The sequence below is a fragment of the Solea senegalensis genome, linkage group LG2 (genome assembly GCF_019176455.1).
Source record: "Solea senegalensis isolate Sse05_10M linkage group LG2, IFAPA_SoseM_1, whole genome shotgun sequence".
Lineage (NCBI taxonomy): Eukaryota > Metazoa > Chordata > Actinopteri > Pleuronectiformes > Soleidae > Solea > Solea senegalensis.
Window position 1 is genome coordinate 26,559,006 of NC_058022.1, and position 16,414 is coordinate 26,575,419.

A 16,414-nucleotide genomic window follows, 5' to 3' on the forward strand; every position below is an offset into this window, starting at 1 on the left:
AGGCGACTGTATATGTGATGTTAATGTGCCAGCTGCCTGTTTACAGAAAGCAAATTGAAGCTACATGTCTTGTCAGCGAAGGGATTCAGGGGTTTTCCATGCAGAGCACATCAGATGTTTGAAATCTGGAAGAACAGTGGAATTTTAAGAAACGGTTTCTCGTGGCTTCCACTTTATCTGTCAGATGGTTAATAAATAGGCATTTGGCTCACTGCAGTCCTGGAGATGAGAGAGGCCTCTTACTCCGGGGTACGTGCCAATCTGTGTGCCTGAGACACTTTTGTCATTAAGTTAAATATAGGATAGTTAAATTGCCTATTTGCTGCCTGTAAATTTTGATATTAGAGCCATTTTTGTAGCCGACATAAAAGTGAAAAGAGGGCGACAACAAGAGCCAAAAAGAGGACTCGAGTAATTCGGCAAAAAGGGGAATATTTTTCAGATTTGTAGAAGCTCAAACCAGAGTCCTACCTTTTAGATATAAACGTGCATAATGCTCACATACACGTGAAAAGTGGGTGTAAAAAAACAGTAGGCGCAAGTTAATCCACTCTTCAGAATCACATGTTTCTGCAAACCACAAATACTCTATGTGTGAGTTCACGTGTCACAACCAAAATTAGGTTACTTATTTGCATGTCCGCCAAAATAAGAAAACAATGATGATGATAAGCATTTCCTGGTAATGACTGTGGTTACGTTTAGGCTCAGAGCTCAAAAAGCAGCTGGTTTTTCCTTATCGTGTCAAACGTACTATCCGTGAAAATGCACCAGAATGTCCCCATAAGACCGAAAGTAGTTAATGAATTTTTAATCGAGCCATGTCATATGTTGCTAATCTGCAATATGGATTCCTTGCTTCACTTTGCTTGTGTTTTATTTAATTTAAAGCACCAGCCAATCAAATCACATTCATTCGAACAGTGTGACCGTTTGGTCTCTAACATCTCACTGTGCTTCCCTCCTCCTGCTGTTATAAAATTTGATTTGACGTGTATTAAACCATTCACCAAAACACTGAAGTACTTTTCCGGGTTCACAATGAACACGCGTAACATTTTCCATGTTTACATGAAACGTTAAAAAGTAACAGGCTGGTTAAGTGCTGTGGATTATTGGGGGGCAGAGCAAAAATTATGATTTTTAAATCACAGTGCATGTGAGTGCTGCTCCACAGACTGTTTGGTGCTTCATAACTCTGGCATTTATCTTGTTGGAACAAAAACACAACCATGCCCAGCTTAAAAGCACAGATCAAGCTGGTCATACACAAGCGCACCTGCTGTTAACCTTTGTCTGAAAAGCACATACAAATAATAATCCATATGCTGCCCTTGTTTTTGTCTGTGTGGCCTTTCTGCCTTTCTCCCACACTCCCACTCCAGATAATGAGGGGAGGGGGATCCTGTGGTGAAGAGCTACTTAAATATCGTCTGTGCAAACAGGAGCTCATTCACATGCATCATTGAAGTGCTGCTCCGAGCAACTCGGGCAAATGTTTCTAATAATGACCACGCAGCATCCAGCACGCAGCCGAGGTGTACAGTCGGCTGTGATTCGGTTTTCAAAAGACGCTGATAAACTCCGATGGTATGTCCGAAGAGAAAGGCGGGAGATAGATCTCAGCGCGCCGATTCGTTCGATGGGTTATTTATGTTGCATCACCTATTTAAGGTGAGGCTGATTTACTGAGCCCAGTATAGATACTGTATTTGTGGTTCAGTGCAAGGTAAATGTTGGGAAAAATAAAGCAAACGGCAGAGTTTGAACAGCAATCAAAACAGAATAAAGCATCGTCCCATGTTGCGTCTGTTTCGTCAGATTTTAGCAAAATAGTTGTATTTAGAAGACTTTAGCCAGTACCATATACATTGTGTCATTTAAACAACCGATAACAAACTTTTCCTACACACTTGAACTTCTCGCCGATACAACTATATCACGAAGCATCTTGAGAGGATTGATGTGCATTTTTGGACATTTTCAACTGCAGCTTATAACTGTACTTGTTTGGTTTTGTCACTGGTTTTTCTGTCTTGTGTCACAGTGATTTCTCTTCCACCAAACAGCCTTCACTTCCATGTCAACATGCTGAATAGGCTAAAAAAAGATGGAAAAAAAAAAGAGCCACCAACGTTCCAACAATGAGGTGGGAGAAACCACAAAGATGCCAATTGACGCTCATCAACACCCGATGTCTGACCATTGGCTTGGTGTTTAACAGAAAATTGTAGAATATATGCCCTTGTTAAGCAGGACATGCTTGTATTTCAATATTTTTTGACAACATGATTTCATCTAAATGTAAAACACAACATTTTACAGTGCAAGTTTAGACATTAGACACAGGCTTTTTTGTTGTCAGTTAAATGGTAACTCATTGTTTCTGTAAAAGCAGATCAGTGGCAGTGATGAGAAGATCCCTACAGAGAACTAACTCTCTGGCCTTGGAAAGTATTCAGATCCTTTCACTTTTTGCACACTTTATTGTGTCAGAATGAATAATTGAATTTATCTTTTTTTTTGGCTCAGATGTGATTTGATATTAGGTTCTGGATCAATGGTGGGACAAATTAGACATTCAGGACGACACATCGAGATGTGGGAAATAATCACAGGCATTTTTGTTAGTAGCTGCGACAACTCAAAGGTCCAGTGTGGAATATTTTGGAGAGTTTATTTGCAGAGACTGAATACATTACCCATACTTATGTTAATGTCTAAAATCTAATAAAAACAGTTTGGTTTTCATAGCCTTACAATATAAAGCCTTTTTATATACAAAAGTGCCTTGCTTTATAGTGGCTGCCATCTTACTCCAACATGTTTCTACAGCAGCCCTGATAACAGACAAACCAGATAGTGTGTGTTTTACATTTTCAAGCAGAAGCTTACTGCACAAATGAAGAAGAGTGACATCCTTTCTGGTATGTGAAGGCCACTGTAGTATCCTATCAAACTTGGGAATGGAAGGTGGTGGTGAGTGTAGGGGTCTTTCATTTGTAACAATCTGCAGTCTCACCATTATGGCGTGTTTCCATCATGGTACAGTACGGTATGGTTTGGAATGGTTTCCACTGAGAACCGTACCTTTACTTGGTCAAGCTTTGTATGAGAAAAGACTGCCACTGTCGCAAGAGAGTGACGCTTTTCTGTCACCCAATCAGCTGACTAGTACCAGGTACTTTTCTAGTACCTGCTCAGGCAAGGTTCCGAGCGAACTGAGCCAATACTATGCGCAACGCCGTCAGACTGCCGTGCACTGATTGAGTGCCGTCACTGGAGGAGGCACAAGAATCAAACTGACCAATTCAGTTAAAATGACATAACAATCTTGAAAACGTGGGTGAACCTCCCACATTTTGCAAGGAAATGTCTAAAATCTCACAATTTAACAGAGGAGTCTGTGATGTATACAGAGGTACTGAACAAATCTTTTTAATTGACTGATTCTCATGATTCAGTACATCGAAAACAACTGCATTACAAGTCACTAGTCAATAGTTTGTACGTGTCGCTAATAAAGCAAAGTCCCGGCAGTTTCATTCGGCTGTGATATCCCCACCCACATTGAGGCGGTAGTATAGTAATGGAAAACCAACCAAACCGTGCAGAGTAATATATAGTAGAAATATGCCATAAGTTTTACACACGGGACCTTTAAGGTCATATAGTTTCAACATGTGATCACATCTATGTAGCATCATCTTGCACTGCACCACTACTCTGGTGAAAAGTGGAGAAAGGTTATTGAAGAAGAACCTTTAACACTTATTTCTCAAGGATGTTTTTTTTTTATTATTCATCCAAACAAGGAGTGGAGTATAACGTAAAGATGCAATGAACTGCATTCACTCTTTGACAAACAATAACACACCAAGAGCCATCACACAGTATCTCTCACACACACACACACACACACACACGAACACTCAAAACTACACATTGCAGTTAACAGGCAGCTGAATAGCTTATTGCGGCAGTGACAGATAGGCGTTTTAAATAATGGATTCCCACAGAGACACAAGTGTCACTTTTCACTGCAGTCAATTATGGCTCTTGGATGAATGATTAAAGGTGGTTCATGGGCTATGGTGATGTCTTCCTCTGCCTCTCATTGAGCGTGAGCCCCAGCAGACTGTTTCCTGCACACTAGGCTTCTGAATAAGCTAAGACAATGGCCTTCAGAGATGTGATGTGAAAAAGGAGGAAAAACCATGAAAGCTATATTCATCAGTGGGTTATTAGAGGAAGCTGTTTGTGAAAGAGAACCGAAAAGTAATAACAAAACCCAATTCATCACACAGAGCTTAACGACAGCTAATTATGTGCCTTGTGTTTGTTTAACATAATGACGGGTAAACGAGATGGCTTTTTGCATCTTATTTCAACATCATCACATTTTGTCAAGTCAAATGTTTCTCCCTATTCTTTATTTTTCTTCTCGTTAGTAAAGACCGAACCACGAATGCAGTAGAGGCTTCGAATGGAACACAGTTCATTCTCCTTAAATGAGGAGGCATGTAGAGCTCATTTTTTCCTTGCGATATTGTGAATGCGATTTGATTTGCGATATTATTTTGTCACACTTCAGGTCATTACTTACCTTGTTTATAGATTTTAACTGATATGATTCTTGTGTGGTTTCAAATTGTGACTTTGAATAAAACATCACCTTGTGGATCTGTTATTTTGCTCCATTTGGGCTATATGTAGCAGCTATTGAGGGAAGTCAAGGGGCAGTGCAGCGCGAGCACCAGCCAATCCAATCATGATGCACAAATATTCCAGCACAGAACACAGATTGCTGGCATTTTTGTCGGACAGAGTGCACACTAGAAAAAATAGTAACTCCTGCTCCGTATGTCTGCCATGACGGACACTGCTGCGGTAACTTCAGAAAAATGTCCACACAACTGCATTGGTCATTTAGTCTCTTCTGTAGTTAAATCAACACAATAGTTTGCATACTCCTGCGTTAGCCGATATCCCATAATATTTTTTAAAGCCAATAATTTTGTGCATCTCTATCTCATGCAGAAGTTGAGCAATGGGTTAACATAGCAGAAAAGGGGAAAAGGGAGATGAAACCCACAACTCCATTGTTTAATTTGTTTCATGTTCAGGATTTAACCATGTGGTTCATTTACAAGTACTATTCCTTTTTACACATTTTTATGTTGTGCATTAATAATGGATGGATAATAACTGATTAAAAAAAGCACACACTTAGCAGTCCTGCATGGTGGCTAGGGGCTGGTTCACAGGACTATCATTGTAAGCACAGAGGTATAAAACTTAAGTGTAGTCACAGCATTTATGCTTTAACAGCACCATGGTGACCACAGGCATGTTTGCATGTTCGGGGGAAGACGTAGGGTTGTCACTTTTAATCTGAAATTTGGATATGGTAAACGGTCTGTATTGTAAAAAATACTCAAAGCTGCTTCACACTAATTTTTGCCATTCACCCATTCACTCACACATTTGGCCAGCAGGAGCACCTACAAGAGCAAGTGTCTTGCCCAGGGACACATCAGCATGTCGACTAGTAAAGCCGGAAATTGGACCCTCGACCATCCATTTGAAGGACAACTTGCTCTACTTTTTATCCATCGTCGACCAAATATAAACAAATATGTTTAAAAACTCCTAGAAAGCCTAGAAGCACATCAGCCAGTCTTTAGTAATTACTGCATGGTCCAGCAGAGGGCGCTGTGAGAAGAGCTTGGCATTAGAATCACTTTTAAACACCTTTAAAGGCCCATCTATAAAACAGTCATGTTAGGTTTTGCTGTGAAAATGGAGGACACAGGGAAAGTTAGCCGTCCTCTTCACTACATGAGTCTATTGCAGTGTCATTTGACCGAGGAATGATTGGCAGCTTCATCTTTTCACACTCAAGACAACAGATAACAGCCAGATGTTAGTGAGTGTCAGTGTTTTATGGAGTGAAAAAGGGCCTCTGCACACTGATGCCAGTGCTCAGTTTGTGCTTGTTTAAGATGATATCAGGCTACGAGATGTGACGCTGTGGACTGAGGAGAATGGATTCAGTCTTTCACTGCTGGGGAGCGAACAGCGGCTAACAGCTCTCTGCAGATCTCAGTTTGATGTCCTGTCAACACAAAGGCTGTCGATGAATTAGTGAGCAGACGTCCCCTTCCTGTCCTTTCTGTGCTCGGAGAGATCATTAAAGTAGACATCTGTGGTCAGTAAAAAGACCTCCTGCTGATAGTCAATGCAAAGATGTATGGGGTGACTGGTATTTATTTTTTCTGAATAAGCAGAACGATGACAGCTTTGTATGTGGAACAGGTTTCTTATGAACCGTTTTGCACGTCAAATTTTAGCTGTTTTGCGTTTACCATGTTTCATAACCAGGAATATGCTTAATATATAATGTGCACTGTGTATAATTTCATATCTAAGTGTCGTTCACATCTCAAGATCTGACGTGTCTGACTCACTTAAAGCAGCTTTTGTCACAAGTGTCATTTCTATAGAATTAATTGAATTCACAGAACGGGGGCCATGAGGGTGGATGCATGGATCATTTAATGTACTAATGTCAATTGCTGCAAGTAAGCTGCACAGCGTTTTCGAGAGAGTTAGGCTCTCCCCTACTTGCTCCACATGCCACAAGTAATTCATAGGAAAGCAGACAGTGAAAATTAACTTTGACTACAGTTTCAATAGCTTTATCTGTTGAATAGTAACTCTCAAGTTAAATGACTCTGCAAAGCCTGCAGCTTTTTAATCAGCTTTAGCGTCATTCAGCGTCAGTGGGAACATAAGGGTGAAAAGGCTAATTTATTTTCGTCTACTCCATATTTGCCAGATATTCACCATGTCCAGTGGAACGCTAAGATGTGATTTCTTTTTCCGGCCGTTAACATAGCCGCAAGCATTAATGTTTCAAATGCTCTTTGGATTTTAAAAATTGGGACTGTGCTCAATATCATTTATTCCATCAATCGGATGATCTAAATTCATGGTTCGCAAACTGTGGTTACCACCAGGGGTGCGCAAGCTTCCTCTGGTGGTACTTGGAGGAAAATCAGAAATGCTATAGATATATATATATATATATATATATATATATTGGAGTGGACCAGAGGAATTTTGACCAGAGCGCGTAAAAAATGAAACAGATTAAATATTATTAATTACAGTCACCTTATCTTTCACTCTGTCTGAATCTAATGTCACTATACGAGTGTCTGAAGTATATGTGAGGAACAGTAGGATGATGAGAGAGCGAATAATCTTACTGGGAATAAATCTACCTCCTGTGAAAAGTCTGTAGATGACTATTTGCTATTTACACCACTGTATTTTAACGTTGGCGATAATGGTGTTACTTCAAGATCTCAGGTGGTACTTGGTATAAAAGGTTTGAGAACCATTGATCCAAATGATTGATTTAAAGAGAGACCAAAGTAAAATATGCATCATAGTAAACCACTATAATATTAGCATTGAGAGGGCTACGGTGTTGTTGGCACATCCCTGACGTCACACTTCGAGCAGAATAACCACCCCCACCACAGAGCAGAATAACCACTGACAGCGGGAATGCTGTTAATCACCTTTTTTTTAATCCCGGGTTTAAAAACCAATTTCATTTTTTCAACAAGGCTTTTAATTATGAAATAGTTGATGGAGTGGCAGATGCACGACACATTCCGTACAGTCTTGGCATATTAAAAATTATATTATTTATGGCAAATTTGTGGCAAGGATTCTCCTGCTTAATCGACAGCAGGAGAATGTCTGGGTGGAGAAAGCAGGAGGCAGGACACTTGCCAGCTGTGGATTATCCAGAGTTTTTCCTGCTGTGTATGAATATTATCCATAGATTTGACTAGGAAGCCTTCTTACATGCGCTAGCCCAATGACTTCAAACCTCACACTGCTGCGCGTCAGCTTTTAACAAACAGACAACTGAAGCCCTATGGAACAAATTCATTCCTCGCACATTTTACTATGTGACCTTTGGAAAGTGTTTGTTTTCACAGCCTCTACTCGCAGTCATAATCAATTTAAAATTGCATTACAGGAAGGAAATAAATCCTTTGATACCTTTGGCTTCAAGAGGTTGAAACCACTGGCGAATATAACACTGGGAACATCTACTCCCTCGTGAAACAGCTCATTGACTACTTCATCAACCATTTCAAAAGCAATGAAATCTAATCCATCACTGCTCTGATCATCACCACAGCAATCAGAGCGTATGCTTGTGTGAGCAAAGTAGGTCTTAAATCTTTCATTAGTTTCATTATCTAGATACAGCCTTCTTCTTTTTTCTTTTTTTTAAATACAACCTGGGGAGTTTTTTTTGGAAGTGATAGTTGCTCACACAATTAACCAAAAAAGCATATTTTCTCTTGTTCTGTTGATAATGATTTTTTACAATCTGGGCTTCAAACAACAGGAATACTGATTAATTATTTCATCAGGGATGATGATGGCTGTAAAGTTTCATTTTATAGTAGAATATGTACAAATCTAAAGGGAATGGTAGGAAAATGCGAGTGAAGACAGATTAAATGTAGCAGACCTGTTATTAACATATTTCCTGAGAGATCCAACTACAGATGGATTGTTAAGTTTGACTGGTCACATTTTATTATTACAATGTATCCTGTGTGTGTCGGTTCTAATGACAGCGAGGCCTTGTTTAGAGCTGCAGACTCAATCGGATTTGTAAGCACAGCCGATCCGCCTCTGTGTGTGTCCATATTGACATTGTCTAGTCTAGTCTTCCTCATGGATTTCTATAGTTACAGGCCACACCCCATAAAACAAGTAGTCTAAACAAAACAAACAAAATGGACGACACAAATCTGTGTCTGTTTCTGTCCCAAAATAGTTAAGTGGAGAACTTTCTTCTCATTGCAAGGAAGCAACAGAAACGGACCACTGAGTTGTTGGTGTTGTTCGACCAGAAGACACTTTGAGATCCTATCAGATTGAAATGGATCTGTAAAAATTCCATCAGAATCGCATTCAAAACTACCTCCTTATGTGGTTTGATTCAGCTTTGAAAACAATTGGATCTCATGTGTTTTTAAGCCGTTCAGACGGACAAAAAAAATCAAGCTAGATACAATCTGGATATGCTTCAAAATCCAATTTGGGCTGCAGTCTGAACACAGCCACAGAAACAGTCAAAACTTCACTCCCATTGCTGTAATACGACTTGAATACAACTTTAGCCAATAGAAAAAAATTGCAGTGGGTACAAATAACGCATGAGCACTTTATCGTGTAAAATTTACTGTGAAAGAAGATGTCAGCTGAGGGGGCTGGGTCTAATGTGTTCATGCAGGCTCAGGAATGTGGCCACATTTGTCCTTTAACCAACTCGGAATTTAATGATTGAATTTGGTAAGCAATGGATGCGTTTAGGCCTGTAATTAGCAATGTGAACTGATCACTCAGGTTTGAGCAGGGTCCCTGCACTCAGGTTTGAGCAGGGTCAAAACAATTGATAGCAGCACGGTTTGTCCTGAGGCTTATCAATACTTCCAAGGTGAGTAATAACAAATACTTTAGATACTAAACTTTGGTGTTAATAAGACATCTGCGTCTGATGCATTTATCACACAGCTGTACCAGACCAAAACATTAAGCTCCAACTGGGTGGAAGACCTCACTCATCTCACTACACTACATGTCATTTAGCAGACGCTTTTATCCAAAGCGACTTACAATGGAATCAAGTACAATTAGCCAGGGGTGGAATCGAACTTGCGACCATGATGTCTTTGGTACACAAGGTAGGGTCTTAACCACTGAGCCACTCCACCTCACTGTCACATGATGGCGGTGAAGAACATCTCTCTACAATATGATGTCCAAATTTAGTAATTTATTTATAATATATAATATATTCAGTGTTTACAGATGGTAGCATGCTTTACTTTTTAATATTGTACAGTCTAGAAGTGTAGAGTATTGCACTGGCTCATCCACTGTAGGAACAGGCACCAATTTTAGGACCAGTTTTTTAGTACTAAGTCTGAATACATAAACTCAGATTAAAACAACAGATTAAATGTAAACAGAGCCAGTGGTTGTTGTCATCAACTGCAAATATAAAGACAGCAAACAGAGGAGACATAGCAGGCATGTCTGAGCACGTCAACACCACTGCCAGTGTGAAGTCTTTTATCCATCAGCTGTATTTAGTTATGGCGCGCGCACACACACACACACACCTGCAATCACATCGGTGCCAAAAATCTGTACCAACCGACCCGCATCCTCTGCTCCCATTACACACACGCGCGCGCGCGCACACACACACATTATCAATGCAGGACCACTTCAGATTATGAGGGTAACAGCAAAACAGCCTAAATCCGCTGTTTGCGCACAAAGAATGCTCTGACATCACGAACCGTCACATCAACACACGTACATCACCGTGAACGCTGCACACCTCCATACACACACACACACTCACTGATCCAGCCACAGCACGGACTGCTTCGCTGCCACGGAGGTGACTGAGTTTGCACCTCTGTGTGCGCCTTTCAGACTGTGAAGGAATGCAGCGCAGTGATTGGCTTCATCAGCACGAGCTGCTTATTTCCCACCTTACAAAAGCTCAGCAAACGCAACACACACACACACGGCTCCAACAGAAAGGAACCAGAATGAGGACATGCATAGTGTGGGTGTCCACGGGGGACGGAGAGGTTCAGTGACCGCACACCTCGCTTGATTCAGTCGACAGCAGCATCCGCTGAGCGGGTCGTGTTGTGTTTAATGGCTCCTAAACAACCCCTTTTATTGCCTTTTCACGGGGGAGGGAAACTATTCTGATTCCTTTTTTACGCGCCGTGGCTCAAATCTCATCCACGCAAAAACACAATTCAAACTCAGAAGCGAATTTGCGGCATGTAACACAGTAGTTACAGCACAGGTGGCGTTAAAACAGGCTATAGTTTGGACAGAAACCGGTTAACAGCGCAGAAGAAGTAGGAACATGCAGGCTACAGTGTCCTAATTCAAATGTTAACGCAAATGTTGAGCATATTGTGGAACACCGTGCGTGATCTGCGGAATGTGGGGGGTATGTGCGCCTCACTCACCGCCTCCACGGTGCTTGTCTGTGTGCACAGGTTTACTGCATTACGACCAGTCCCCCATTATCTCACACCACCACCGCCAACAGTCCCCATCCCAGCACTTACTTCCGAAGCTGCTCTCGCATCGCCGGCCGATCTCAATCCCCGAGTCCCGTAGAAATGAACCGATTCCCGGACCAAAAACGGAGGCGACGAACCCCCCGAGCCCCCACCGAGATCCAAGCAAACGTCCGCAGCGTCTGAGGAGAGAAGCGGCCACGATCCACGATCACCGTGTCCACTCTCTCTATATATATGCAAGTATCAATGTGTATGTGTGTGCTACTGGATGTGTGTTCGGGCTGCAGAGGCTGACTGGCCACAGAGACAAGAGCGAGGGTCAGCCGCCGGAACACAGCACAACAACTTCCGCTCATTGTTTCAAAGTAAAAGCTTTAGTTAGCGATGTGCTGTGCCTCTGTCTCTGCAGTGTTTCATATAGTTAAAAGGTCCAGTGTGTAAAATTTAGGAGAGTTTATTGACAGAAACTGGATATAAATGCTTAAAAATAAAACATTTAAACAGTTAAACAGTCGATTAATTGGTTTGAGTGTTTTCTTAATAATTAGAAACAAGCTTTTGGATCTTTCAGCTTCTTAAATATGAATATTTCTGGTTTATTTGCTCCAAGTAACACAGAAATAAATAAAAGTGATTAATCTTTGTTTGTGGACCTAACAAGAAAACAAATACTCGATTAATCGAGAAAATAATTCATCAGATTCATCGATAATGAAAACAATCATTAGTTGCAGCCCTATATAAGAGTATAATCGCTTTAGGATACAAATCGTTTGGGTTTTGTAGCCTAAGAAAAAGCTTTTTATATACACTTTAGTCAAGGTTTTTGCTTTGGAAAGGCTGCCATCTTGCAGTGTCATATCTTGACAGTAACCCAAGGAGACAAATCAAGTGTTTATTGCAAATTTTAAAGAAGGAGTTTTCTACAAAAACTAAAGCCACTGTAGTTCCCTGATGCACTAAAGTAGGGTTAATGGTCTTTGTATTTGTTACAACCTGCAGTTGCACCATTAAAGACCACTCATTATTTGAAACTGGATGTTTAAAGGGGCAGTAGGTAGGACTTTTACATAATAATTAAGTGGTCTGAGAGATAGTACGACGTTACACTGACGCAAATCCTCGATAAAAACAGACATATTAAAGCTGTAGTGCATAACTGTTAAAACAAATTTCACTTTCGAAACACTGTCAAATGAGCTCACACAATCCTGATTAAGCTTTACATGACTCGCTCCGTTTCACAGTATAACAGTATTTAGATCTTGTGTTGCCCAGCGACGTTGCCACACTGCACACAGGAAGTGATTTACTTTATGTCAATACAGACGGAAGCAACAGCAACATTGTGCCAGTGAAACCGAAATGACTGCAAACAGGCTGGAGATTGACTGAAAACACTAAGAAGTGTCAATGGTAAGGTTCAGAAGTCTTGTCTCCGCCCACCCCAGCGCTGCCGGGCTATACACATATTGTTCCATAAAGGCTGGGTAATGTGAGCCTTGCAAAACGTGTATAATTCAAATGGTTCATTCCAAATATTTATGAAATTACACTACTAAATTACATCAACTAAAGTCTTGTAGAGACCCAGCTCATTATTTGTCCCAGGACAGCTAACAAATGACTGCACATTGTACAAATGTTTAAGAACTATATAATAATTGATATGGAAGACTGAACCATCTGAAATGGTTTATGCCTTTATTTTGAAACTCATATCGTTACTCTTCCGCACTAGTCCTGACTTTCCCAGGAAAAGTTGACACAGCTCAGCTAGACAAGGCGGAGCTGAGGCTCTCTGCCTCTTCCTCCCTTCCCCCATCCCTCTGTATCTGAGAGCAAAGAGCCTCAACACCATCCAAAGAGGTTTTTTACCTCCCTGATGAGAGAGAGAGAGAGAGCTGCTTTGCTTTACAAGAGGCAGATTTGCACATTCAAGGCCAAAGGAGGGAATAAAAAAACGGAGAGGAAGAACGATCAGAAAAGAGGAGGCAAAGACAAAAAAAGGAAAAGGAGAGGGTGAAGGAGACTGAAAACAGTGATCCTTGTTTTAACAAGGGTCACAGGAGAGAGGAGGAAAAGGAAGAGATGAGGGAGGAAGAGAAAGAGCGAGAGCAAGGGGAGAGGAAGAAGAGGAGCAGAGGAAATCAGTGTTCAAGGCTGGAGAAATAAAGTCTACACTGCAGCAGCAAAGAGACAACAGCCTGTAATTTATAGGCAAGTCTCAACTGTTATTTCATCCTTCCAGCAACAGTATATCTCTGTACCTGTGTGTGCAGGTGTGTGTGTGTGTGTGTGTGTGAGGCCCGGGACAGTGGCACACCGCCCCACCAGTTGGCAGACAGCAAAGAACACCGACCAACTGTGACGCTGCCTCAGTTGGCATTCGTCAAGGGAAAACAGATACGCTTGCACACACCGCATCAACTACAGCCAACGAGCAAAGAGTTATTTTCCTCACCAGCAGGTGGCGTAAGTCACGGCGAAAGCTTGCTTTCATGATTTCTGTTAGGGCTGAACGATTTTGAAATACATGTCTAATTATTTTGACAGGAATTGCGATTGCTTTGTGATTCACGATATCAGAGAGAAACAAAGATTTTCTCTTCAGATGTGTATAGAGCAAGACAAGAATTCATCTAAAATTATATTTTGACACACAAATTTTGGCTTTAAAAAGATTTTGCCTCTTGCGAATTGAAAACTGCAGTAGGCTGTACTGCGATTTCGATTAATTGTTCAACCCTTATTTCTGTGTCTCTAGTTGTCTTCTGATTGGCTGGAGCGAAGCCAAATAAAACACATCAATACATCTAATAAATTAAATTTCGAGGAATTTTGACAGAATATGGTTTGAAATTGAGCACACTAATTGCAAGAAAGCCTTCCTGCGCTGAGGCAAATTAAACGCACCCTAGCACAAGGTGGTGGTGGTGGAGATGGTGGGGAGGCAAGATGAATGTTACAGGTTTGAAGAAATTTCCAGAAGCAGACCCCCTGATTGTGCAGGAGGAGCAGTTGGTGGGCCATATGTTGCGGCACGGTGTTCTGAATGCGTATGAGGAAGAGTTTATATGCATGAGACACAGTGAGGGTGTGTTAATAGTGTGTGGGCTACAGCTGAAAACGGGTGTGGTGTATGTTTGCACCGTGGCTGCCGTTATGTCAAGGTAAAAACGTATGTGGGAACCTTTGTACACACAGCACATGTTTAGTTCAGGCCTTTTTAAAAGTGAATGGACACAGTGAAGCTGTGAGAGTGGACAGTTGTCTCTATGTGGCCCTGTAATGGACTGGTGACCTGTCCAGGGTGTACCCTGCCTATTGCCCTATGTCAGCTGGGATTGGCAAAAGCACCTCCATGACTTTCATGTGGAAGATAAAGTGGTAGAAGATAGATGAATGAATGAATGAATGAATGAATTAATGAATGGGATCGTGGCTGTCTGTCCTGAGCTCCCGATATAGTTTGTAAACCGTGCACACGCTTTTATGCACGTTCCACATCTTCTCCAATTTAGGTGTATCGGTGGCAGCCACAGATAGAGCGCCACATACAGGCCAATCCTGTACACTGCAGCATTTAGAAACAATGTTTATCAACCAAAAGCTTCTGTTTCCATAAAACACCAATACCAACCAACCAATGTAAAATGTAATTAATCACTAACAAGACCCCGCTTACTGTACCTTTAATGGAATAACAGATTAATTACATTATCTTCAGTGTGTGAAGGAGTAAGAAGGGCAAAATGTAGTAATATGACCGAGGAAATGAATACAGACTGTGCCATATTTGTGTTTTAGCCAAATGCACTGTGGTAATACATGCATATTAATGTGCACGTGTGTTTTGAATATTCAGTTTGTGTGTGTGTGTGTGTGTGTGTGTGGTCAGCTGGCACTCACAGAGCTGCGGTGATCTGGCCAGGTTCAGTTTTCTCTCTGTATGTGGAGAGAAGGAATCTGTCACTCCTCTTCTCTCTCTCTCTCTCTCTCTCTCCGCCCTCCTCACTCTCTCAGTTAATTCCACACCAAACTACACGTTAGAACTTCTTGAGAGAAACCAAGCATGTAGTGCCGGTTAATGGAATCTCTCACACTCAGTCATTCCGGGTTAAACATGCCAAGCTGCTAGTTGATGATTACCAAGCTCTGTGGCAGCAGAAGGTGGGATAGGAATGTGAGGTGCAGAGCTCAAACTCGCTGAGGTGATAGTGTTTCTACATGTTTCCCTATAAAACAATGTAATTGAGTTGTTTTATGCACACGCTGTTCCAAATGAATTGCTTCTGCGGGATTGACAAAGTAGTTTGAATTTAACTGAATTTTAAATAGATGTTTGAAAACTATCACAGGGTTAATTAACCAAATGATTCCATGTGGCTCCAATAACTCCCATACACCTACAACTCAGTGGAATTACTTTGCATGTACCAACTCAGCAACAGTCAGACGCCTGCGTGTGCATCCTGCTGTGCTGAGGCAGACGCTGTAAAACTGCGCTTACTACTACGACTCGCACACACTCTGCCTCCAAAACTTCTGCTATGTGCTGATGAGTGGTAAACACTCTCCCAGCAGTCATCGCAACACTTCAACTGCTCTATATTCATAATAAGGTATGTATAAAGTTCATTTTTCTGACCAGCTAACACCAAGTTTTAATATAAGTTTGAAGACATTATTTAAGCCTTGTGAACATAATCAGTTTATCTTTTCAGCTGAATGGAAAAAAGTGATTTCTCTATGGAAACTAACTTTGCATGCTTTTAGTTTCATCGAAAACTTTAGTCGACCTCCTTTAAACCGCTCTTCCCCCTGTGGACAACCTAGCATCATAATTTTGACTGAGTTGCAGAATTAAACAAAATGAAACAACAAATCTGACTCCTGACACTGCACTGACCTCGTTAAAGGTCCAGTGTGTAACATTTAGGAGGCTTTATTGGAAGAAAATGAATATGCTACCCATAAATATGTTATTATGAGCATATAACTGCTTTAAAATATAAATGGTTCGGTTTCCGTAGCTTTACAATAAGCCTTTTATATGTAATTTGCTTTAAGGAGGGTACCATCTTGTGTCGCTCTGTTTCTACAGCAGCATCAATGAACAATCCAGCTGAAGAACACCAGCGCCTGTTTTGTGTGCCTCTTATTTTTCTACCGTTCTTTATAGGCAAAGCTGCGATCTTTATTTGATTTGACTTGTGCAATGACAATAAACTCCTCTTAATCGAATC

The 16,414-nt window shown here is 41.1% G+C and overlaps 1 protein-coding gene across 6 annotated transcripts in view; it reads right to left on the bottom strand.

Moving 5' to 3' along the window:
- Nucleotides 1–16,414, bottom strand: part of dmd (dystrophin) — a 236,270-nt gene that overhangs the window by 28,159 nt on the left and 191,697 nt on the right. For 3 of the 6 annotated variants that reach the window (XM_044019372.1, XM_044019375.1, XM_044019374.1), the window contains one exon: nt 15,078–15,113. The exons of 2 other annotated variants lie outside the window; for them this stretch is intronic. In XM_044019372.1, the coding sequence (XP_043875307.1) occupies nt 15,078–15,113 (36 nt within the window). Of the gene's footprint in view, nt 1–11,210; nt 11,460–15,077; nt 15,114–16,414 lie in introns of those variants that run through there. One more of the 6 variants, XM_044019378.1, reaches the window with a different exon arrangement.